At 38.1% G+C, this 24,618-nt stretch overlaps 1 protein-coding gene and 1 pseudogene across 1 annotated transcript in view; both read left to right on the top strand.

Annotated features, from left to right (window-relative positions):
• The window catches only part of LOC133759163 (mitochondrial adenyl nucleotide antiporter SLC25A24-like), a 69,815-nt gene that overhangs the window by 27,873 nt on the left and 17,324 nt on the right, over nucleotides 1-24,618 (top strand). The window contains exons 5-6 of the mRNA XM_062190115.1: nucleotides 12,539-12,697; nucleotides 19,914-20,066. Of these exons, the coding sequence (XP_062046099.1) occupies nucleotides 12,539-12,697; nucleotides 19,914-20,066 (312 nt within the window). The remainder of the gene's footprint in view (nucleotides 1-12,538; nucleotides 12,698-19,913; nucleotides 20,067-24,618) is intronic.
• Nucleotides 2,833-4,110, top strand: LOC133760883 (large ribosomal subunit protein mL65-like; annotated as a pseudogene).

Here is a 24,618-nt window from a genome sequence, read left to right as displayed (position 1 = left end):
TTTGCCTTGTTCTTGACTTCAACAGAAGACAGAAATCTATTGTGAGCCAGAAAAGTGAAAGCAAGAGCATTTTATTAAAGAAAGCAGTAAAGACCAGTATACTCCATGAACAGAGAAGCACCTGTGGGCTGTAGGGGTTCTACATTTATGGAGTCCAGGAAATGTATGTTAAGGGGATGTTGGAATATTTATGTTATTTTTGGGAAAGAGGTGGCAACGTCTAGGAACTAGGGATCTACTTATTTTCTTTCCTTATATGGCCACTTTTATAGGATGTCATATAGTGAAAGGCGATGATTTCTATGATGCTAATGCATTACAATGAGGGTATCATGAGGCTGGAGGTCAGGTAGTGATTAATCTGAACACCATATTGGATCCAAGCAGTTTGTAACAGCATACTGTCTGCCTTTTGCTATCATGAAGTCTTTGAAAGACCTTGGTCTTTCTTCCTGTTTTCTGACAGGTAGAGGCTGGGGCTTGCAATATACCATCACAAAGGATCCAGTTATATAATCTACCTGCCCATTTTATATAAGCCTTTTGATTTTTATATAAGCATCCTACAACTAGCTGAGAGAGGTTGAGCACCATTTTGGACATACATAACAGCTGTACCAGCTGGTGTCTGCATGCCCAGCAACCAGCTGAAAGGAGATACCTGAGTCTGACTAGGAGAACTGACAGGAGGCTGGGTGCTCATGACTGTGGGAGCTGTGCTATGACTGTGAAAACTTTGTAGCTGCAATAGAGGGTGCAGGATGTGGCTGGGTCTTTGGGCAGTAACGTGGGCAGCTCCACATGCTTGGGGCTCCCTGATTTCTTGGTGAGGATTATTGCTATGGGATCTGTGCTCACACTGAGGACTGCACATATCCTTTATGTGGTTCGTGTGGCAGTAAGGATGAATGTTGTATCCAATGGGGTTAGTTTCCAGGCATTGGTTTCCTTTGAGTAGAGGAGGTGAGTGTGAGACTATGCCAGCAGAGCTGAACAAACTTCCCCTCTGATTAAATAAAAGATTTACCATCCCCAACTTGGTTGTCACCTTGGACACTCCCCTCACTCTGGAACACTGAACAGAACTCCCTGACCACACCCAGACATGCCTTTGAATATTCACTGAGAGGGGGGACACTCTACTGAGACACAGAGGCATAATCCAAAGATAAAAGCCATCAAAGGGAAAAAAACAAAAAACAAAAAACAAGTATCTCCACAAATGCCTAAAAATAAATGCAGCGATTCAAGAAACAAGAATAAGGAAGACAACATGATGTCCCCAAAGGGACAAAACAACACTTCAGTACTAGAATGTGAAGATGAAGAGATTGAAGAAATACCAGAAATGGGATTTAAAAAATTGATCATAGGATTAATTAGAAGTAATCAGGGGCCAATGCTGTGGTGTAGAGGGTAAAGCTGCTGCCTGCAGTGCTGTCATCCCATATGAGTGCTGGTTCGAGTCCCAGCTGCTCCACTTCTGATCCAGCTCTCTACTGTGGCCTGGGAAGGTAGTGGAAAGTAGCTCAAGTCCTTGGGCCCCTGCGCCCACGAGGGAGACCTGGAAGAAGCTCCTGGCTCCTGGCTTCAGATTGGCACAGCTCTGGCCATTGCAGCCAACTGGGGAGTGAACCAGTGGATGGAAGACCTCTCTCTCTCTCTCTCTCTCTCTCTCTGTCTCTACATCTTCTCTCTCTGTGTAACTCTGATTTCAAATAAAATAAATAAAAAAAGAAGTAATCAGAAGCAAACCCATGAATTAAATAAATCCATACATGACATGAATGAAAATTTTTCCTGTGAAATTGAGATTTTTAAAGAGAAATCAAAATGAAATATTGGAAATGAAGAATTGAATAATTTAAATAATGAATAACAAAAGCCTTAACAACAGACTCAGTGAATCAGAAGAAAGAATACCTATCTGAACTTGGAGACAAAAGAGAGGAGAAAGAGAGAGAAGGAGAAGGAATTAGAAAACTAAAAAACAGTTTTGGAGATTTGGGGGATACTACCAAACAACCTGACATATGGATCTTAGGAGTTTTCTGAGACAGAAGGCATGGGAAGAGAGAATGGATTAGAAGACCTTTTTTTTAGTGAAATGATTACAGAAAACTTCCCTAGTTTGAAGAAAGAAAGTGAAGTCCAAGTACAGGAAACATGTAGAACTCCTAACAGACATAACCAGAAAAAATCTTCACCACAACACATTGTAGTCAAACTCACCACATTAAACATAAAGAAAAGATTCTAATGTGTGCATGAGAGAAATGCCAGATTATTTTCAGAGAATCTCCAATTAGAATCATAGCTAACTTCTCATCAGAAATCCTATAGGCTAGAAGAGAATGGCAATATAGTCCAAGGCTTAAGAGAAAAAAAGCCTGTAAACCCAGAATACTGTACTCTGCCAAGCTGTCATTGATGATTGAAGGTGAAATAAAGACTTCCATAAAAAATAGAAATTGAAAGAATTTGGTAACACCTGTCCAGCCTTACAAAAGATGCTTAAGGATGTGCTATACACAGAAACACAGAAACTTGGTCATCACTATGAAAGAAGGTGAAGGCAGAAAATCTCCCAGTAAAATAACAAGTGAAATCTAAAGTAAATAATTGGAATATTTATGGAAAAATGACAGGACCAAGTAATTTCTTATCAAGTCACCTTGAGTGTAAGTGGCTTCAACTCTCCTGTTTAAAGATATAGTCTGGATGAATGGATTAAGAAACCAAACCCATCTATTTGCTGCCTACAAGAAACACATCTCACCAACAAAGATACACATAGATTAAAAGTAAAGGATGGAGGGTCTGTGGGCGAAGATGGTGGCGGCCAGGTGCTGGAGGCTTCTGTCCCACGGTCGGGCTTGGCCACTACACACCGCTGCCCAGGCCGCCGCCACGGCTCTGGAAACGAGCGGCCTGGATGTCGCGGCGTGGTACCTGCTGATCTTGGGATCTTGGCCTCCCTCACAGCCAACAGCAAGGCGGGTGGTGCGCTGGCATGCAAAAGCCCACGCAGCCGAGTCGGTGGACGAGAAGCTGCGAATCCTCACCAAGATGCAGTTCATAAAGTACGTGGTTTACCCGCAGACCTTCGCCCTGAACGCTGACCGCTGGTACCAGGGCTTCACCAAGACCATGTTCCTGTCGGGGCTGCAGCCGCTGCCCGCGGAGCCCGCGCCGGCGCTGGACGTAGCGGCCTTGCGCGCAGTGGCCTGCGACTGCCTCCTGCAGGAGCACTTCTATCTGTGGCGCCGGCGGCGCGCCCCACTCTCCCAGATGCGCGAGGCGGTTGCCTCGCCCTTCCTGGACCAGCTGGTGGCCGCTCTCATGGGCCTGCTCAGCCCGCACAACCCAACGCTGGCCTCCGCCACCCTCGATTGTAAACGCCCAGTTAACTTTTACTGGTTGCGTGATGAAGAAATTATTTCCAAAGGGCATCGAAAAGGTAGAGTTGATGCATTGCGATACCAAATAAATGATAAACCACACAACCAGATTCGAATATCTAAGCAGCTCCCAGAGTTTGTGCCATTGGATTATTCTATTCCTGTAGAAATCCCAGTTATAAAATGTAAACCTGACAAACTTCCCTTATTCAAACGGCAATATGAAAACAGCATATTTATTGGCTCAAAAACAGCAGATCCATGCTGTTATGGCCACACACAGTTTCATCTGTTACCTAATAAGTTGAACAGGGAAAGGCTTTTGAAACTGAACCGTGCTGATCAGATAGAAGTTGTTTTTAGAGCTAATGCTATAGCAAGCCTTTTTGCTTGGACTGGAGCACAAGCTATGTAACAAGGATTCTGGAGTGAAGTAGGTGGTACTCGACCTTTTGTCTCCCAGGGGGTGATCACAGATGGCAAATACTTTTCCTTTTTCTGCTACCAGTTAAATACTTTGGCACTGACTGCACAAGCTGATCAAAATAACCCTCGTAAAAATATATGTTGGGGGACACAAAGTAAGCCTCTTTATGAAATAATCGAGGACAAAGATGTGAAAGGTTTTAATGATGATGTTCTCCTTCAGATAGTTCACTTTCTACTTAATAAACCAACAGAAGACAAATCATAGTGGTTGGAAAACTAAGAAAAAACACTTGACTTTGGACTTTGGAAATATTTAATTCCACTAGAGGAACAATAAAAGGAATTTTAATGATAAAAAAAAGTAAAGATGGAAAAGGATATTCTATGCTAACAGAAATCAAAAAAAGAACTGGTGTAGCCATCCTAAGATAAACTTATTAAGAACAGAATAGACTTTAACACAAACTTTTTTTTTTTAACACAAACTGTTAAAAGAGACAAAGAAGGGAACTATGTAATGATTAAAGAATCAATTCAACAGGGAGATATGACTATAATAAACATATATGTACCTTATTACAGGGCACCTCACTATTTAAAAGAAATGTTAATGGATCTAAAGGGAGATATAGACTCTAATACACTAGTAATGGAAGACTTCAACACCACATTTTCAGCAATGGACAGATTAATGAGACAGAAAAACAGCAAGGAAATAACAGAGTTAAGCAACATTATAGACCAAATGGACATAACAGATATCTACAACATTCTAGCCTACAGCTGCAGAATATACATTCTTCTCACCAGTGCATGGAACTTTCTCTAGGGTTGACCACATGCTAGGCCATAATGCAAATCTCAGCAAATTCAAAAAAATTGAAATCATACCATATATCTTCTCAGACCACAATGGAATGAAGCTGGAAATCAACAAGTCAAGAATCTCAAGATCGTATGCAAACACATGGAAACTTAACAACATGCTCCTGAATGAACAGTGGATCATAGAAGAAATAAAAAGAAAAATAAAAAAAAATTTGAAACAAATGAAGACAGCAATACAACATATCAAACTTATGGAATACAGCAAAAGCAGTGTAAGGGGAAAGTTTATAGCAATTGGTACCTACATTAAGAAATTGGAAAGGCACCAAATAAATGAGTGATCAATGCATCTCAAAGACATAGAAAAACAACAGCAAACAAAACCCAAAATTAGTAGGAGAAATGATCAGTGCTCACATTCTGGTATTCTTCCATGCACTTGCTACAGCCTACTGTTTATAGACCTGAGCTCATATTACTGTCACACGAGTTGTCATATTCCCCCTTCCCCACTCACATTACAGCACAAGCATTCTTCCAAGCCAATAAAAACTCCATAAACACCATAAAAAAATAGAGAAGAAATAAAATTGAAATCAATAAATAGTACAGAATATCAGTGAAATGATGAGCTGGCTTTTTGAAAAAATATACAAAATTGACACACCATTGGTCCAACTAACCAAAAAAAGGAAGCAAAATACCTAAATCAATAAAATTAGAGATGAAAAAGGAAATGTAACAACAGACAAAACAGAAATTAAAAGAATCATCAGGAATTTGTTCTGTATGCCAACAAATCAGTAAACCTAGAAGAAATGGATAGATTCCTGGACATATACTACCTATCTAAATTGAGCCATGAAGCATAGAAAATCTAAACAGACCCATAACGAAGACAGAAATTGAATCAGTAATAATACTAGCCAACTGAATCCAACAAGATATCAGAAAGATCATTCACTCAGAGCAAATGGCATTTATCTCTGGTATGCAGGGATGGTTCAACATTTGCAAACCAATAAATGTGATACATCACATTAAAAATTGAAGATAAAAAATCATGATTATCTTCAAAGGGACAAGTATCTCATGTTCTCCCTGATCGGTGACAACTAACTGAGCACCAAAAAGGAAACCTGTTGAAGTTAAATGGACACTATGAGAAACAGTGACTTGATCAGCCCTTGTCCTGACTGTTGATGTACAATGCAATACTTTATCCCTTTTAGTATTTTTTTTGTTGTACTTAATGCTATTGGTTGAACTCTGTAATTAACACACAGTTATTCTTAGGTGTTTAAATTTAACTGGAAAGTGATCCTTGTGAAATATAAGAGTGGGAATAAGAGAGGGAGGAGATGTACAATTTGGGACATGCTCAATCAGACTTGCCCCAAATGGTGGAGTTAGAAACGTGCCAGGGGTTCCAATACAATCCCATCAAGGTGGCATGTACCAATGCCATCTCACTAGTCCAAGTGATCAGTTTCAGTTCACAATTGATCATACTCATAGGTCTAAGAGTCAAAGGGATCACACAAACAAGACTAGTGTCTGCTAATACTAACTGATAGAATAAAAAAGGGAAAGAATAATCCAACATGGGAAGTGGGAGACACAGCAGACTCATAGAATGGCAGATGTCCTAAATAGCACTCTGGCCTCAGAATCAGCCCTTAAGGCATTTGGATCTGGCTGAAGAGCCCATGAGAGTATTTTAGGCATGGAAAGCCAAGACACTCTGGCAAAACAAACAAACAAACAAAAAAACACAAAAAAACAACACACACACACACACACACACACAACCAAACCAAACCAAAACAAAAAAACAAAAACCTAAATGAAAGATCTCTGCAAGTGAGATCCCAGTGGAAAGAACGGGCCATCAAAGAAGGAGGTACCTTTCTCTGAAGGCAGAAGAGAACTTCCACTTTGACTATGACTTTGTCTAAATAAGATCAAAGTCGGAGAACACAAAAGGCTTCCATAGCCTTGGCAACTCATGACTAGAGCCTAGGGAGATTACTGATGCCATAAACAAGAGTGTCAATTTATTAAGTCAACAACAGGAGTCACTGTGCACTTACTCCTCATGTAGGATCTCTGTCCTTAATGTGTTGTTCAATGTGAATTAATGCTATAACTAGTACTGAAACAGTATTTTACACTTTATGTTCTGTGTGGGTGCAAACTGATGAAATCTTTACTTAATACATACTAAATCGATCTTCTGTATATAAAGATAATTGAAAATGAATCTTGATGTGAATAGAATGGGGGAGGGAGTGGGAGAGAAGTTATGGGGGGGGGAAGCCATTGTAATCCATAAACTGTACTTTGGAAATTTATATTTACCAAATAAAAGTTTAAAAAAATTTAAAAAAATAGAGTAAGCACTAAGCAAGTACAAGAAATGGCACCCATATGGGATGCCGGCATTGCATTACCCACTGCGCCACAGAGCCAGCCCCGGAAAATTATCATTTTGAAAAAACTGAATTAAATTTGTTTCATTGAAATAAATTCATTAACTGGTTATAAAAATGTCTGAACAGGACCTCGTTTGAGGCACTAAGAAGGCTAAGACATAAGTTTCAAAGAGTCCTTATTAGAGAAACATGAATTCTCTTAAAATTGGAACAAGAACAAGCCTCAGCTTTATGGTGGAGAAAGTGTGGTGAAATCATTGATGGCTTATTTTTTTTTTGGACATATACTTTATTTTATTATTTTTTAAAAAACTTTTATTTAATGAATATAAATTTCCAAAGTACAGCTTATGGATTACAATGGCATTCCCCCCCCCCCATGACTTCCCTCCCACCCACAACCCTCCCCTTTCCCACTCCCTCTCCCCTTCCATTCACATCAAGATTCATTTTCAATTCTCTTTATATACAGAAGATCAGTTTAGTATATATTAAGTAAAGATTTCAACAGTTTGCCCCCACATAGCAACACAAAGTGAAAAATACTGTTAGAATAATAGTTACAGCATTGAATCACAATGTACAGCACATTAAGGACAGATCCCACATGAGAAGTAAGTACACAGTGACTCCTGATGTTGACTTAACAAATTGACACTCTTGTTTATGGCATCAGTAATCTCCCTAGGCTCTTGTCATGAGTTGCCAAGGCTATGGAAGCCTTTAGGGTTCGCCGACTTTGATCTTCTTCTGACAGGGTCATAGTCAAAGTGGAAGTTCTCTCCTCCCTTCAGAGAAAGGTACCTCCTTCTTTGATGGCCCGTTCTTTCCACTGGGATCTCACTTGCAGAGATCTTTCATTTAGGTTTTTGTTTTTTTTCCCAGAGTATCTTGGCTTGCCTAAAATACTCTCATGGGCTCTTCAGCCAGATCCAAATGCCTTAAGGGCTGATTCTGAGGCCAGAGTGCTATTTAGGACATCTGCCATTCTATGAGTCTGCTGTGTCTCCCACTTCCCATGTTGGATCATTCTCTCCCTTTTGGATTCTATCAGTTAGTATTAGCAGACACTAGTCTTGTTTGTGTGATCCCTTTGACTCTTAGACCTATGAGTATGATCAATTGTGAACTGAAACTGATCACTTGGACTAGTGAGATGGCATTGGTACATGCCACCTTGATGGGATTGTATTGGAACCCCTGGCACGTTTCTAACTCCACCATTTGGGGCAAGTCCGATTGAGCATGTCCCAAATTGTACGTCTCCTCCCTCTCTTTTTCTCACTCTTATATTTCACAAGGATCACTTTTCAGTTATAATTTAAACACCTAAGAATAACTGTGTGTTAATTACAGAGTTCAACCAATAGCATTAAGTACAACAAAAAAAAATACTAAAAGGGATAAAGTATTGCATTGTACATCAACAGTCAGGACAAGGGCTGATCAAGTCACTGTTTCTCATAGTGTCCAATTCACTTCAACAGGTTTCCCCTTTGGTGCTCCGTTAGTTGTCGCTGATCAGGGAGAACACAGCACAACATACCAAAACTTATGGAACACAGAAAAAGCAGTGTTAAGAGGAAAGTTTATATCAATAGGTGCCTACATCAAGAAATCAGAATGGCACCAAATAGATGAGCTTTCAATTCATCTCAAGGATCTAGAAAATCTGCAGCAAACCAGACCCATATCTAGTAGGAGAAGAGAAATAATTAAAATCAGAGAAGAAATCAACAGGGTTGAATCAAAAAAAAATTACAAAAAATCAGCCAAACAAGGAGCTGGTTTTTGGAAAAAATAAACAAAATTGACACCCCATTGGCCCAACTAACTAAAAAAAGAAGAGCAAAGATCCAAATCAATAAAATCAGAGATGAAAAAGGAAACGTAACAACAGACACCACAGAAATAAAAAGAATCATCAGAAGTTACTACAAGGACTTGTATGCCAGCAAACAGGGAAACTTATAAGAAATGGATAGATTCCTGGACACATACAACCTACCTAAATTGAACCAGGAAGACATAGAAAACCTAAACAGACTCATAACTGAGACAGAAATTGAAATTGTAATAAAGGCCCTCCCAACAAAGAAAAGCCCAGGACCAGATGGATTCACGGCTGAATTCTACAAGACATTTAAAGAAGAACTAACTCCAATTCTTCTCAAACTATTTAGAACAATCGAAAAAGAGGGAATCCTCCCATATTCTTTCTATGAAGCCAGCATCACCTTAATTCCTAAGCCAGAAAAAGATGCAGCATTGAAAGAGAATTACAGACCAATATCCCTGATGAACATAGATGCAAAAATCCCCAATAAAATTCTGGCCAATAGAATGCAACAATACATCAGAAAGATCATCCACCCAGACCAAGTGGGATTTATCCCTGGTATGCAGGGATGGTTCAATGTTCGCAAAACAATCAATGTGATACACCACATTAACACACTGCAGAAGAAAAACCATATGATTCTCTCAATAGACGCAGAGGAAGCATTTGATAAAATACAACACCCTTTCATGATGAAAACTCTAAGCAAACTGGGTATGGAAGGAACATTCCTCAATACAATCAAAGCAATTTATGAAAAACCCACGGCCAACATCCTATTGAATGGGGAAAAGTTGGAAGCATTTCCACTGAGATCTGGTACCAGACAGGGATGCCCACTCTCACCACTGCTATTCAATATAGTTCTGGAAGTTTTAGCCAGAGCTATTAGGCAAGAAAAAGAAATTAAAGGGGTACAAATTGGGAAGGAAGAACTCAAACTATCCCTTTTTGCAGATGATATGATTCTTTATTTAGGGGACCCAAAGAACTCTACTAAGAGACTACTGGAACTCATCGAAGAATTTGGCAAAGTAGCAGGATATAAAATCAATGCACAAAAATCAACAGCCTTTGTATACACAGGCAATGCCACAGCTGAGGAAGAACTTCTAAGATCAATCCCATTCACAATAGCTACAAAAACAATCAAATACCTTGGAATAAACTTAACCAAGGACGTTAAAGATCTCTATGATGAAAACTACAAAACCTTAAAGAAAGAAATAGAAGAGGATACCAAAAAATGGAAAAATCTTCCATGCTCATGGATTGGAAGAATCAATATCATCAAAATGTCCATTCTCCCAAAAGCAATTTATACATTCAATGCATTACCAATCAAGATACCGAAGTCCTTCTTCTCAGATCTGGAAAAAATGATGCTGAAATTCATATGGAGACACAGGAGACCTCGAATAGCTAAAGCAATCTTGTACAACAAAAACAAAGCCGGAGGCATCACAATACCAGATTTCAGGACATACTACAGGGCAGTTGTTATCAAAACAGCATGGTGCTGGTACAGAAACAGATGGATAGACCAATGGAACAGAATAGAAACACCAGAAATCAATCCAAACATCTACAGCCAACTTCTATTTGATCAAGGATCCAAAACCAATCCCTGGAGTAAGGACAGTCTATTCAATAAATGGTGCTGGGAAAATTGGATTTCCACATGTAGAACCATGAAGAAAGACCCCTACCTTTCACCTTACACAAAAATTGACTCAACATGGACGGCTTATGAAAGTTTATGGGATCAGTGCCTCACAGAAATCAGTAGTTTACAAATTGATAACTAATTTTTCCAACATCATGCTGGATGATGTTGTAAAATAAAGCCTGCAGCAGTAGAACATTCACAGCAATTTGCAAAGAAAAATTAATCTTGTTCATTACCTAATTTGAGAGGACTTCCAGTTAACTGCTGACACATTAGCCATTCCCTAGACATCTCAATGGGTTTAGCTTACAAATTCTGATTGAAAAATTAAAAGCAGAGTAAACTTGCTGCTCAATTAATGCTGAAACTGTTGTGACTGGAATCACTGAAGACAAAAGCAGAAGTTTTGATGGAAATTTAATGAATTGGATCAAGGTGGTGAAGCATTTCTTGGAAAAGTTTAACAGGAAGGGAAACATGGCTTTCCCAGTATGGTCCTGCAGACAAAGAGGTGGGAGTAGTCCAGATAGAGCTGAAGTGGACTGGTAAGATCAAATGTCAACACAACAGGTTTTTAGGATGCTCAAGGCATTTTGTTTGTTAACCTTCAGGAGGGCCAAAGAATGATAACATCTGCTTATTAGGAGATGGTTTTGAGAAAGTTAGCCAAAGCTATAGCAAGAAGATGCCTTGGAAAATTCCACCAGAGTCCTCTCTACTACAACCATGCACTTGCTCAATCCTCTCATCAAAAAGGGCAATTTTGCATGTTTTTTTTCTGGAAAATCACAGGGCACCCAACTTATAGTACATATTTGTCTCCTTCTGACTTTTTTTGTTTCATAATTCCAAAAAATCTTGAGAAGGCACCCAGTTTTCTTCAGGGAGTAATGTAAAATATATTATATTAACATGGTTAAATTTCCAGGAACCTTAGTTTGTGTGGATGAAATAAATGGCTTGTAATATTGCATATCAAAGTGTTTTTACTTTATGGAACTTATGTTGAGAAATTAAGTTTACATTTTTTATTTTTATCTTTAATTTTTAAGCAAGCTCTTTAAATTACCATCATCTAGGTTTACAACTACACAAAAGAGACCAAGTTGCTGCTCTTGTTGGGTTGACTTTCTAGTAGAGCAATAAAGCAAAAAACAGAAACTAACTCATTTAAGATTGTGCTAATTATAAGAAAGGAAGTGATGGAAAGACCCAAGGAAAAATGTTTTAGGTAAAGAGAAAGTAAAGTCTAAAGGCTCTGAGGTGAGAATGTGCTTGGAAAATAAGAAATTAGTAGAATAAGTAAATGATGTCAAGAAAACTAAGAAGCAGAGAAGTGATTTGCCCATGATGGTGAACAGGTGATGGAACCGAGATTCTCTGAGTTGCCTGACACTCTTTCCTGTGAACTACACTACTTTCACATTTAGGCAAATGGATAGACTTAGCAAGAGCATGTGTGATTACTGAAAATAAAGTAAAATGTGGAACTCAGTAGAGCACAGATTTTCTAAAACAAACTCCAAAATTCTGACTCAGACTAAGTGTACAATGAATTTCAAGAAGTTTAAATGAAGCAGGGAAAATTTGAAAATGTGTACTTCTTACCTAGTGTGTGGTAGACACTGTGGTGAATGACTAGGATGTGATTCCTGCTCTTGGGATTTACATTTTTCATGAAAGTGATTATCTAGGTAGTTTGAGAATTTTATCACTAATTCTAATTTAACAGAAATTTATATGGCAGGTGTTATTATAAACCATTTGGCCTAGTACAGGTATCAAGAAATTGTTAATCTTCTGTAACTTTTTTGTTTTCATAAAATTATATTTAGTCTTTATAAAAAGTTATCCTTTTAGTTTATCAAGTGTTTGCACTTTATTGTCTTGTTCTTTTCTCTATTTCTCTCTCTTTTTTTTTCCTTTCATTTATTAGGCAGTTGACATCGGAGAGAGTATAGCCATTCCAGATGAATTTACTGAACAAGAAAAGCAGTCTGGAGATTGGTGGAAGCGTTTGGTAGCAGCAGGAATAGCTAGTGCTGTCGCAAGGACATGCACAGCACCTTTTGACCGCTTGAAAGTCATGATGCAGGTAGTTGGCGCATCTCACCCAGCCTGTAAGAGTTGAAGTAACTGGAAAAGCCCTTGAATACTATCTTAAACATTTTGGCACATTTCATATGACTTTTCATTACAGTTTTATATTTTTTAAAAATTGTAAATTTTTTTGTTTTCAATATTTAAATGATTCCTTAATTTTCTTAAAGATGCTGCTATGTAATTCAAATTAATTTTTCTTTGGAATATAAAACCACCCTGTTAGTAATGGTTTTTCAGAAATAAATCCATGGTGAAGTATTAAGACATCATGTATAATAAATTATAGTATATAGTATATAATATATTTTCCAGTTACCTTTATGTCAGTAATAGATTGTCAGTAGTAGTTTTAAATAGTGTATGGCTTAATAAAATCCATAATTAAAATTTAATACTTTTTTAAGATTTATTTATTTATTTGAAAGTCAGAGTTACACAGAGAGGAGAGGCAGAAACAGAGAGAGTGAGAGGTCTTCTGTCCAATGGTCCACTCCCTAGATGGCTGCAATGGCTGGAACTGCGCCAATCCAAAGCCAGGAGCCAGGGGCTTCTTCCGGGTCTCCCACATGGGTTCAGGGGCCCAGGGAGTTGGGCCATCCTCCACTGTTTCCTAGGCTATAGCAGAGAGCTAGATAAGAAGTGGAGCAGCTGGGACTAGAACCAGCACCCATATGGGATGCCAGCGCTTCAGGCCAAGGCATTAACTGGCTGCGCCACAGCGCCAGCCCCACTGAATACTTTCTTTACAAAGATATAAAAATCAGTAATCCACAATCTAGTTAGTTTAAATTTGTAATTAAACTTGCATATCTGAGTGTTTGATTGTCTTTTTTGGGGTAATATTGGTGACATTTTGGTCATGGATTATGAAGTTATTATTATAAAATATGAATGAATTGTGTAAAACTTGTAATGCTTATTTAATTAAAGCTTATTATATATTAGATACTTTAATAGGAATTAGAGGCTACAGCAGTTACGTTAGATGTAATTTTTGCCTTTAGAGAATTTAGAGTATAATCAGGAAAATATAAAATTATGTATGTAATAAAATGTGATATAAGTGCTGTGTACCCAGCACATAACACATGTACACATAACACTATAGGAATGTTCAGAGAAAGTAAATGCTATTTCTTCTTGACTTATTATTTCTCACATAAATATTTAGTGATGTCTTAGTTAAGGCTTTGTGTAGGGAATACACTTTAAATGACATAAAACACCCATCATCCTTCTGCATGTTTGATTTTGTGTGTGGCCTATGTTCCATTCAGTCAGGTGTGTAAATTCAACCAGTTGTTAGGAAACATCAGGAGTGGAAAATCTTCTGTTGTGGGTAGAAACAGAAAAATTCAGCTTCCTCAATAACTGTATCTGTAAAAAAAATAAAAATAAGTTGTAAAGGGAAAAACATGAATATAGTACAGGGCTACACAGAGATGGAGAAAGGAAAGAAGGAAGGAAAGAAGGATGGGGAGGGAATCAAGAGGAAAAATAAAGAAGATGTATTTGTTGTGTGCTCATCATTTGCTAGCTGCTAGAAATGCAAAGATGCAAAGCATATGTGTTATACACTAGGATCTTATAGACATAAGCAATCTATATGTGTGATGATGGTGAAGGTGATATTGACAACATCAATTATCCCTTATGCGTACTTGCTTTGCACAAGATAGAAAGGCATATGTGGATATTGTAGGGATAGGCAGGGGCTCTCTAAGGGGATGAAAATGGGTCAGTGGATTAGGAGAGTGAAAATGAATGGAGTAAATAGCAGAACATGGAAAGAGTGAAAAGAGAAAGGAATCAGGGACTGGATAGGAAGAGGAAGAGGTGGGAGAGAGAAAAGGAAAGGAACTAGAGAAGAAATAGGAAAAAAAGGAAGGTGATAGAAGAAAGATAAGTGAGAAATGGGGAGAGAATAATATGTAATGAGAGGCAAGAGGAAGGAAAGAAAGGAGGGAGTCTCTGTCCTTTAATGCTATTGGATCTCTCTCTCTCTCTCTTTTTTTTTTTTGACAGGCAGAGTGGACAGTGAGAGAGAGAGAGACAGAGAGAAAGGTCTTCCTTTTTCCATTGGTTCACCCTCCAATGGCCGCTGTGGCCGGCGCATCTCGCTGATCCGAAGCCAGGAGCCAGGTGCTTCTCCTGGTCTCCCGTGCGGGTGCAGGGCCCAAGGACTTGGGCCATCCGCCACTGCCTTCCCGGGCCATAGCAGAGAGCTGGCCTGGAAGAGGGGTAACCGGGATAGAACCCAGCGCCCCGACTGGGACTAGAACCTGGTGTGCCGGCGCCGCAAGGCGGAGGATTAGCCTGTTGAGCCGCGGCGCCGGCTGCTATTGGATCTCATTCCTTTCAGTTATACATATATTTTACACTGAGTAGGTTAATTAGATCTTATCCTCTTTATTAATGGAGGTATTACTGTTGAGTGTCACACAACTGAGAGGAGTATTGTGAAGTGCATGTGTGTTGTAAGACCAGAGGTTATTTAATGCAAATGAAGAGTCAGAGAGCCCTGGGTTTGAATTTAGGCTTTGCTACTTTATGTCCATGGGTCACTCCCAGTTAGGTCCATTTTCCCAGGGGATCATCATACAGGGTTATTTTAAGAATTAAATTTAGGCCGGTGCTGTGGCTCACTTGGTTAATCCTCCACCTGCGGCGCCAGCATCCCATATGGGTGCCAGGTTCTAGTCCATTCTTGCTCCTCTTCCAGTCCAGCTCTCTGCTGTGGCCCGGGAGGGCGGTGGAGGATGGCCCAGGTTTTGGGCTCCTGCACCCACATGGGAGACCAGGAAGAAGCACCTGGCTCCTGGCTTCGGATAGGCTCAGTGCCGGCAGTAGTAGCCATTTGGGGAGTGAACCAATGGAAGGGAGACCTTTCTCTCTGTCTCTCTCTCACTGTCTATAACTCTACCTGTCAAATAAAAAAAAGAATTAAATTTAATGTTATAAAGTGCTTAGCATAATTCTGGCACCTAGTGAATGTTCAAAAATTGAGTGTGCTGTGGTTTTGGTAGAAATAAGATGAATAAGCTCATAGAACCCCTAGTAAACATGACCAAAAGAGATCCTCACCATGACACGTTGTAATCAAACTCACCACAGTGAAACATAAAGAAAAGATTCTAAAATGTGCAAGAGAGAAATGTCAGATTACTCTCAGAGGATCTCCAATTAGACTCACAGCAGACTTCTCATCAGAAACCCTACAAGCTAGAAGGGAATGCCGAGACATAGCCCAGGTACTAAGAGAGAAAAACTGCCAGCCCAGAATATTATATCCTGCAAAGCTCTCATTTGTGAATGAAGGTGAAATTAAGACCTTTCATAGCAAACAGAAACTGAAAGAATTTGTCGCCACTCGTCCAGCCCTGCAAAAGATGCTTACAGATGTGTTACACACAGAAACACAGAAACACGGTCATTAATATGAAAGAAGGTAAAGGAAGGAAACCTCACAGCAAAAGAAAGCCAAAACATTGTCTATCCTCTCATCACCCAAAATCATCATTATTAACACTTCAGTGAATTATATTTTAGACTTTTGTAAAGGCATTTTTTACAGAGTAGCAATTACTTTTTGTTATTTTTATGATTGACAATATAACCTGAACATATTTTTATAGTTACTTCATGTTCTTCAACTAGAGTTTTTAATGACGATGCAGTATTTATTTGTTTTCTCAATTTTTCTTATTGCTAGATATGTAGGTGGTTTTTAATACTCTTCTTTTAAAAATAATTATTCATAATTTTATGATGAAATCTCTCTTTATGACTCTTTTTGTACTTGTAGAGAAAAATTCCTAGAAATTTGCCTAGTGGTATGAACATTTTTAAATAATGATACAAATATTTTAAAGTAATGATATGGACATTTCTGCTTTCACATGTGAAGAGAAGGGCATTTTCAAAATATCATGGAAACTAGAGTTTAAAATAAGTTTAACTTGCTACAAAAATTTTTTGAGGGTCAGCGTTTTTGAGCAGCAGGTTAAACCACCACCTAGCCTATGAGGATTCCAATGTCCCATATGAGCACAAGTTTGAGTCTGGGCTGCTCCACTTCAATCCGACTCCCTGCCAATGCACATGGGAAGGCAGTGAAGATGACCTGTGTGATTGGACCTCTACCACCCATGTGGAAGAACCGAATGGAATTCTATGCTTCTGGCTTTGGCCTGGCCCAGTCCTGGCTGTTGCAGCCATTTCGAGAGTTAAGCAGCAGTTGGGAGAGAGCTATCGCTCCCTCTCTAACTCTGCCTTTCAGATAAATAAGTTTTAAAATTTGAAATCCATCCATATGAGGAGTCTTTAAAGTTTATGGAAAATGTGCATTATGAAAAACCTATGCATGAGTTTCAAAATTTTATGCACTATTAAACTTATCTATTTCATTTTCCCACAAACTTTTTTTTTTTTTTTTTTGACAGGCAGAGTGGACAGTAGAGAGAGAGACAGAGAGAAAGGTCTTCCTTTTTGCCGTTGGTTCACTCTCCAATGGCTGCCGCGGTAGGCGCGCTGCGGCCGGCGCACCGCGCTGATCCGATGGCAGGAGCCAGGTGTTTCTCCTGGTCTCCCATGGGGTGCAGGGCCCAAGAACTTGGGCCATCCTCCACTGCACTCCCTGGCCACAGCAGAGAGCTGGCCTGGAAGAGGGGCAACCGGGACAGGATCGGTGCCCCGACCGGGACTAGAACCCGGTGTGCCAGCGCCGCAAGGCGGAGGATTAGCCTATTGAGCCGCGGTTTTTCATTTATTTGAAAAGCAGCGTTATAGAGAGAGGGGCAGAGACAGAGAGAGATCTTCCATTTACTGGCCCCTCCCCAAATGGCTGCAAAGGCCAGGGCTGAGCCAGACTGAAGCCAGTTGCCTGGAACTCCATCCCTGTCTCCCACATGGGCAGCAGGGACCCCAGTACTTGACCATATTCCACTTCCTTCCCAGGCACATTAGCAGGGAACTGGATCAGAAGTGGAGCAACTGGGACTTGAACCAGTGCTTATATGGGATGCTAGCATTGCAGATGGCAGCTAAACCTGCTACACACCACAGTCCTGGTCCCTCCACAGAATTTTTGTAGCACTTTCATATGTATTGGTAAGTTATTTTCTAGATTTGTTCTACCTAAAGGAGATGAGAATGCCTATTTTGCATTGCTCTCTCATTATCATCTTTTTATATTACTGACAGGGAATACTTTATTAATGGTTTGATTTTTTACTTTCTGAAAAACAACATTTTCCTTATCAAAAATAATATGTTAAGAAAATGAGAGAACGTAGATAGCTTACAGGATGACATTAGTTGTTTGTGGAACCTTTGTGTACTAGTTTGCTATAACAAAACCAAAACTGGATTAAATAACAGAAATCTACTGTGTCGCAGTTCTGAAGGCTACAAGTCTGAAATGAAGGTGTTGCTGAATTAGTTCCTTCTGAGGGCAGTGTGGGATAATCCATTTCCAGTCTCTCTCCCTGACATGGCAGTTTCCTCTATATGTCTCTTCACGTTGTCTTCCCTTTGTGTATGTCATGTCCTTGTGTCCAAATTTCTTCATTTTTATGAGGATGCCTGTCAGATCAGGGCCCACCCTAAAGACCTCACTTGAACTTGTTGGCCTCTATTAAGATCCTTTCTCCAAAGAAGGTTGTATTCTGAACAATGAGGTTTAGGAATTCAATGTATCAATTTTGGATGACAAAACCTAGGAGAATCCACGGTTGAAAATTTGATGTATTTTCATCCCATCTTTTTTTAGTGCATATTTCAATGCACTTTTTAATAATCATGTCATATTTTGTTAGCAACAACACAAATTCTTTATGCTGAAATTCTCTGATAATTAAGATATTTTTTCTTCCTTATTTTATTCTTCAATGGTTTAGATTACAGTGGTCCCCCCATATCTGTGGAAGACCCTCAGTAGATGCTTGAAACCAGAGATAGTACTGAATCCTAAACATATTGTGTTTCTTCCTTTATATACATATGTGCCTACGATAAACTTTATTGTAAAAATTAGGCACAGTAGGAAATTATCAGCAATAGCTAATAATAAAAGTGAACAATTATAACAATATCCTGTAATATAAGTTATGTGACTTTTACCTTTTCATGTAAAGAAGCACTTTACAATTTCTGTTTGTCATATTCTGATTTGCAGCATCACTCTGCTTGAGTTTTGGAGCCATTATTTTGTAAAATAAGGCTTTTTTTAAATGATTTGGTATTTTTTATTTTTTTAAACTTTTATTTAATAAATATAAATTTCCAAATTACAGCTTTTGGATTACTGTGGCTTTTTCCCCTCATAACCTCCCTCCTACGTACAACCATCCCATCACATCCCATTCACATCAAGATTCATTTTCAATTATCTTTATATACAGAAGATCAATATAGTATATACTAAGTAAAGATTTCAACAGTTTGCACCCACACAGATATACAAAGTATAAAGTACTGTTTGAGTTCTAGTTATACTGTTAATTCACATAGTACAACACATTAAGGACAGAGATTCTACATGGGGAGTAAGTGCACAGTGACTCCTGTTGATTTTAACAATTGACACTTTTGTTTATGGCGTCAGTAATCACTCGAGGCTCTTGTCATGAGTTGCCAAGGCTATGGAAGCCTTTTGAGTTTACCAGCTCCGATCTTATTTAGACAAGGCCATAGTCAAAGTGGAAGTTCACTCCTCCCAAAATAAGGCTTATTTGAACACATGTCCTGCAATGCCATGATGGTTGGTCTGATAACTACTGCTAAGTGACCAAGGGACAAGTAGCGGTGTGAATATGTTGGCCAGAGTTTATTCACATCCAGGGCAAGATGGAGGGGGATGGTTGAGATTTTATCTCACTACTCAGAATGCTGTGCAATTTAAAACTTATGAATTGCCTATTTCTGAAATTTTCTATTTAATATTTTTAGGCTAGAAACTGTAGAAAGCAAGCCTGCAGAAAGCAAAGGTGCAAATAACAGAGGACTATTGTAACTTTTAAGTATGTATTTGGAGACAAGAGCAAAATTAATGTATTAATTTTATATGTTTCTGAAGGAAAATGAAGATTATGTTGAAAATCATGAATTTATACATATGAGTATAATTGTTTCATTAGCAGTAGCAATACCAATGCCATATTGCCTTGAAAATAAATTGATAAATCATTCAATCTGCTATTGGTTTCCAGGTTCAAAGTTTAAAGACAAGGAGAATGAAATTGATTACTGGATTTGAGCAGATGGTGAAAGAGGGAGGTGTTCTTTCTCTTTGGCGAGGAAATGGTGTAAATGTTTTTAAAATTGCACCAGAGACATCAATCAAGATTGGGGCCTATGAGCAGGTAAACTGTTATTGACTGTGGAATTTGAAATGAAGATCAAGATTTTAAATTTCTATTAAAAATGAACATTTTTAATAAAAATCTAAATATTTCTTTGATGAAAACTAGACTGTACAAGCAATAGTTATCAATGCAAATATTAATGACTTTGCTTATTCTTATTATCTTTGCATTTTCATACTGCTGTTGTTTACAGGAGAAGTTCTGTGGATTATTATGTATGATGCCTATTAGTAATTTTCATTTCAACCCCTCACCAAATTTTCATAATTATTTTTCCTTTGAATAATATGAATGTTTTATGGAGATTTCAGTATATTAGTTAATGATTAGAGGGTCAACCTCTAAATTTAGTCGAATGATTAACAGATGAAATATATACTGAATTTTAAAATTTGTTAATCTTTAGGATTTTACTTTTGCTAAAATAATTCATTTTAGGATGGGATATATATTTTCAACTATGAGGGCACTTCTAAAAGATAATAGAAAAATAGCATTAATATATGAGTTTATTTTGATGCTTTGTGTTTCTATATTTTCCAGCCTCACTGCAAATCTTAATTCTGAAAATATTAATTCTCTATTATTTATACTTTTTGTAGCAACAGAGTGCTTTTTTGGACCTTGTTCAGAATGTTATAGAACCTCAAAGTTTTAGCAAAATACAAAAGATTGATAGTATCCTTTCTTAAGCAGTTGAAAAGCAAACAGATAAATAGTACATTGGATTGGGTAGTAATGCACATATTAAAAACCTATCACTTGGGGCTAGCTCTGTGGCATAGCAGGTTAAGTTGCAGCCTACAGCATTTATATCCCATGTGGGTGCCAGTTTGAGCCCCTGGTGCTCCAATTCTGATCCCTGCTAATGCACCTGGGAAAGCAGCAGACGATGGCTCAAGTTCTGGGCCTCTGCCACACACATTGGAGTGCCCAAAAGAAGCTCCTGGTTCCTGGATTCAGCCTGGCCCAGCACTGGCCTTTGTAGCCATTTGCAAAATGAACTAGTGAAGACCTCTCTTTCTTTGTCTCCCTCTCTCTCCTTATAACTCTGCCTTTCAGATAAATAAATCTTTTTTTAAAAAAAGAAAAAACATATATCTTACTTAAATAAAGATGCACTTACTCATTCAACAAATATTTCTTTCAACAATAAATGTTTCTTGAGTGTCTCATATGTTTTAGACCCTTTCTAGATGATGGACATGTCACAGCAGATAAAACAAAACAGAAAACAGAACCAAGTGACCAACCAAAGAGAAACTCCACTTGCTTCTGTGGAATTTAAATTGGACTACAGGTTGGAATCTACAAAGAAATATATATGGCATATCAGATCACAACAGCTATGAGGGAAATAGAAGATAGAAATGGAGATAAAATTGACAAAATTGTATTAATATAAAGAGAACAGATTTCATGTATTTCCCATGTAGACTTCTAAGAGGATTATCATACTTCCTGCCTTCCTTTTCTCCCTCCCTCAATCCCCTTCCATCCTTCTTTTCTTTTTTCTTTATCTTTTAAAAAAATAATTTCAATTTACTATGTAATCACAGACTTGATGCACTACTAACCATAATATTCAACAAGTAAAAGTAGGAAGACCACTGTTTGAAGGAGTATAAACAAGGACTACAACCACCAATCAAATCACAAGATGTCCACTTCATTCCTATGTATATTTTGTATGTTATATTGGCTACCACATATCAGAGAAAACGTATTTGTCTGTTTGAGACTGGCTTATTTCACTGAGCATAATGGTTTCCAATTGCATCTATTTTGTTGCAAAAGATTTTTTTTTATGGCTGAGTAGTATTCCATAGTGTATGTGTGTGTGTGTGTGTGTACTGCATTTTCTTTATCCAGTCGTCAGTTGATGGATATCTGGGTTGATTTTATGTCTTAGTTGTTGTGAATTGAGCTACAATAAACATATACTGCTTTCATTTAATTTGGGTAAATTCCCAGGAGTGAGATGACCAGGTCATATAGTAGATCTATTTTCAGATTTCTCAGGAATATCCATACTGTCTTCCATAATGTGATACTGGTATACATTCCCACCAACAGTGATTAGAATACCTTTTTCTCCCTCATCCTTGCCAACATTTATTATTTTTTGATTTTTGGATGATAGTCATTCTAAGTGGGGTGAGGGGAAACCTTATTATGGTTTTTATTTGCATTTCCCTGAAGATTGCTGACACCGAGCATGTTTTTCATGTTTCTGTTGTTCTATCTGTTTGTGTTCTTTGAACAATGCCTGTTTGTGTCCTTTGCCCATTTCTTAACTAAATTGCTTGTTTTGTTGTTGCTGAGTTTCTTGAGTTCTTTATAGATCCTGGATATTAATCCTCTATAAATTGCATAGTTTGTAGATATTTTCTCCAATTCTGTTGGTAATCTCTTCACGTTGTTGAGTGTTTCCTTTGTAGTGCAGAAGCTTCAGAGTTTGATGTAACTCTGTTTATCTATTGTTGCTTTTACTGACTGTCCTTCCAGGGTCTTTCCCAAGAAGCCTTTGCCTATGCCAAAATCTTACAGAGTTTTCCCAATGTTTTTCTCTAGTAATTTGATGGTATCAGGTCATTCGTATAGATCCATGATCCATTTTGAGTTGATTTTTGTATAAGATTTAAGTCAGGAGCCTTGTTTCATACTTCTGAATGCATAGATCCAGTTTTCCCAACAACATTTGTTGAAGTGACTGTCCTTTCTCAAGGGATTTATTTTAGCTTGTTTGTCAAAGATCAGTCAGTTATGGATGCATGGATTAATTTCTGGGGCTTTTATTCTGGTCTACATTTCTATTTTTTACTTTTTTAACTTTTAATAAATATAAATTTCAAAAGTACAACTTTTAGAATATAGCAGCTTTTCCCCCATAACCTCCCTCCCAACCGCAACCATCCCATCCCCTACTCCCTCTCCCATCCCATTCTTCATCAAGATTCATTTTCAGTTATCTTTATATACAGAAGATCAACTTAGTGCATACTAAGTAAAGATTTCAACAGTTTGCACCCACCAGATATACAAAGTATAAAGTACTGTTTGAGTACTAGTTTTACCATTAATTCGCATAGTACAACACATTAAGGACAGACATCCTACATAGGGAGTAAGTGCACAGTGACTCCTGTTGATTTAACAATTGACACTCTTTTATGGCGTCAGTAATCACCCGAGGCTCTTGTCATGAGTTTCCAAGGCTATGGAAGCCTCTTGAGTTCACAAACTCAAGGCCATAGTCAAAGCGGAAGTTCTCTCCTCCCTTCAGAGAAAGGTACCTACTTCTTTGATGGCCCATTCTTTGCACTGGGATCTCACAGAGATCTTTCACTTAGGTCATTTTTTTTTTTTGCCACAATGTCTTGGCTTTCCATGCATGAGAAACTCTCATGGGCTTTTTAGCTAGATCTGAATGCCATTAAGGGCTGATTCTGAGGCCAGAGTGCTGTTTAGGGCATCGCCGTTCTATGAGTCTGCTGTGTATCCTGCTTCCCATGTTGGATCATTTTCTCCTTTTTAATTCTATCAGTTATTATTAGCAGATACTAGTCTTGTTTATGTGATCCCTTTGACACTTAATCCTATCATTATGATCAAGTAGATCTACATTTCTATTTTTTTGCCTGTGTCAGGCTGTTTTGATCATAATAACTGCCCTGTAGTATCTCTTGAAATCTGGTGTTGTGATGCTTCAGGCTTTGTTTTGTTGTTTAAGATTGTTTTAGCTACTAGGAGTCTCTTGTGTTGCATATGAATGTTAGCATCATTTTTTTTTCTAGATCTTTGGAGAATGTCCTTGATATTTTGATTGGGATCACATTGAATCTATACATTACTTTGGGTAGTATCAACATTTTGATATCTTTTTATATCCTACAACTTTACCAAACTCTCTTATGAGTTCCAGTAGTCCCTTTGTGGAGTCTTTTGGTTCCCCTATATACAGGATTATGTAATCTGCAAACAGGGATAATTTGACTTTCTCCTTTCCAATTTTTATCCATTTGATTCCTTTTTCTTGCCTATTGGCTCTGACTAAAACTTCATGAACTATATTGAATATCAGTGGTGAAAGTGGGCATCATTGTGTGGTTCCACATCTTATGGAAATGCTTCCAACTTTTCCCCATTCAATATAATGCCAACAGTGAGTGTGTCATATGTTGCCTTAATTGTGTTGAGGAATGTTCCTTCTATACCCAACTTGCTTAAAGTTTTCATCATGAAAGGATGTTGTATTTTATCAAATGCTTTCTCTGCATCTATTGAGATAATCATATAGTTTTTATTCTTCAGTTTGTTAACGTGATATACCACATTGATTGATTTGCAAATGTTAAACCATCCCTGCATAGAAGTGATAAATCCCACTTTGCTCAGGTGAATGACCTTTCTGATGTATTGTTGGATTTGAATGGCTAGTATTTTGTTGAGTATTTTTGTGTTTATGTTCATCAGGGAAATTGGTCTATAGTTCTCTTTCTTTGTTGTATATTTTTCAGGCTTAGGAATTAAGGTGATGCTGGCTTCA

The sequence above is a fragment of the Lepus europaeus genome, chromosome 5 (assembly GCF_033115175.1).
Source record: "Lepus europaeus isolate LE1 chromosome 5, mLepTim1.pri, whole genome shotgun sequence".
Lineage (NCBI taxonomy): Eukaryota > Metazoa > Chordata > Mammalia > Lagomorpha > Leporidae > Lepus > Lepus europaeus.
This window is presented reverse-complemented; position numbering and strand designations above follow the sequence as displayed.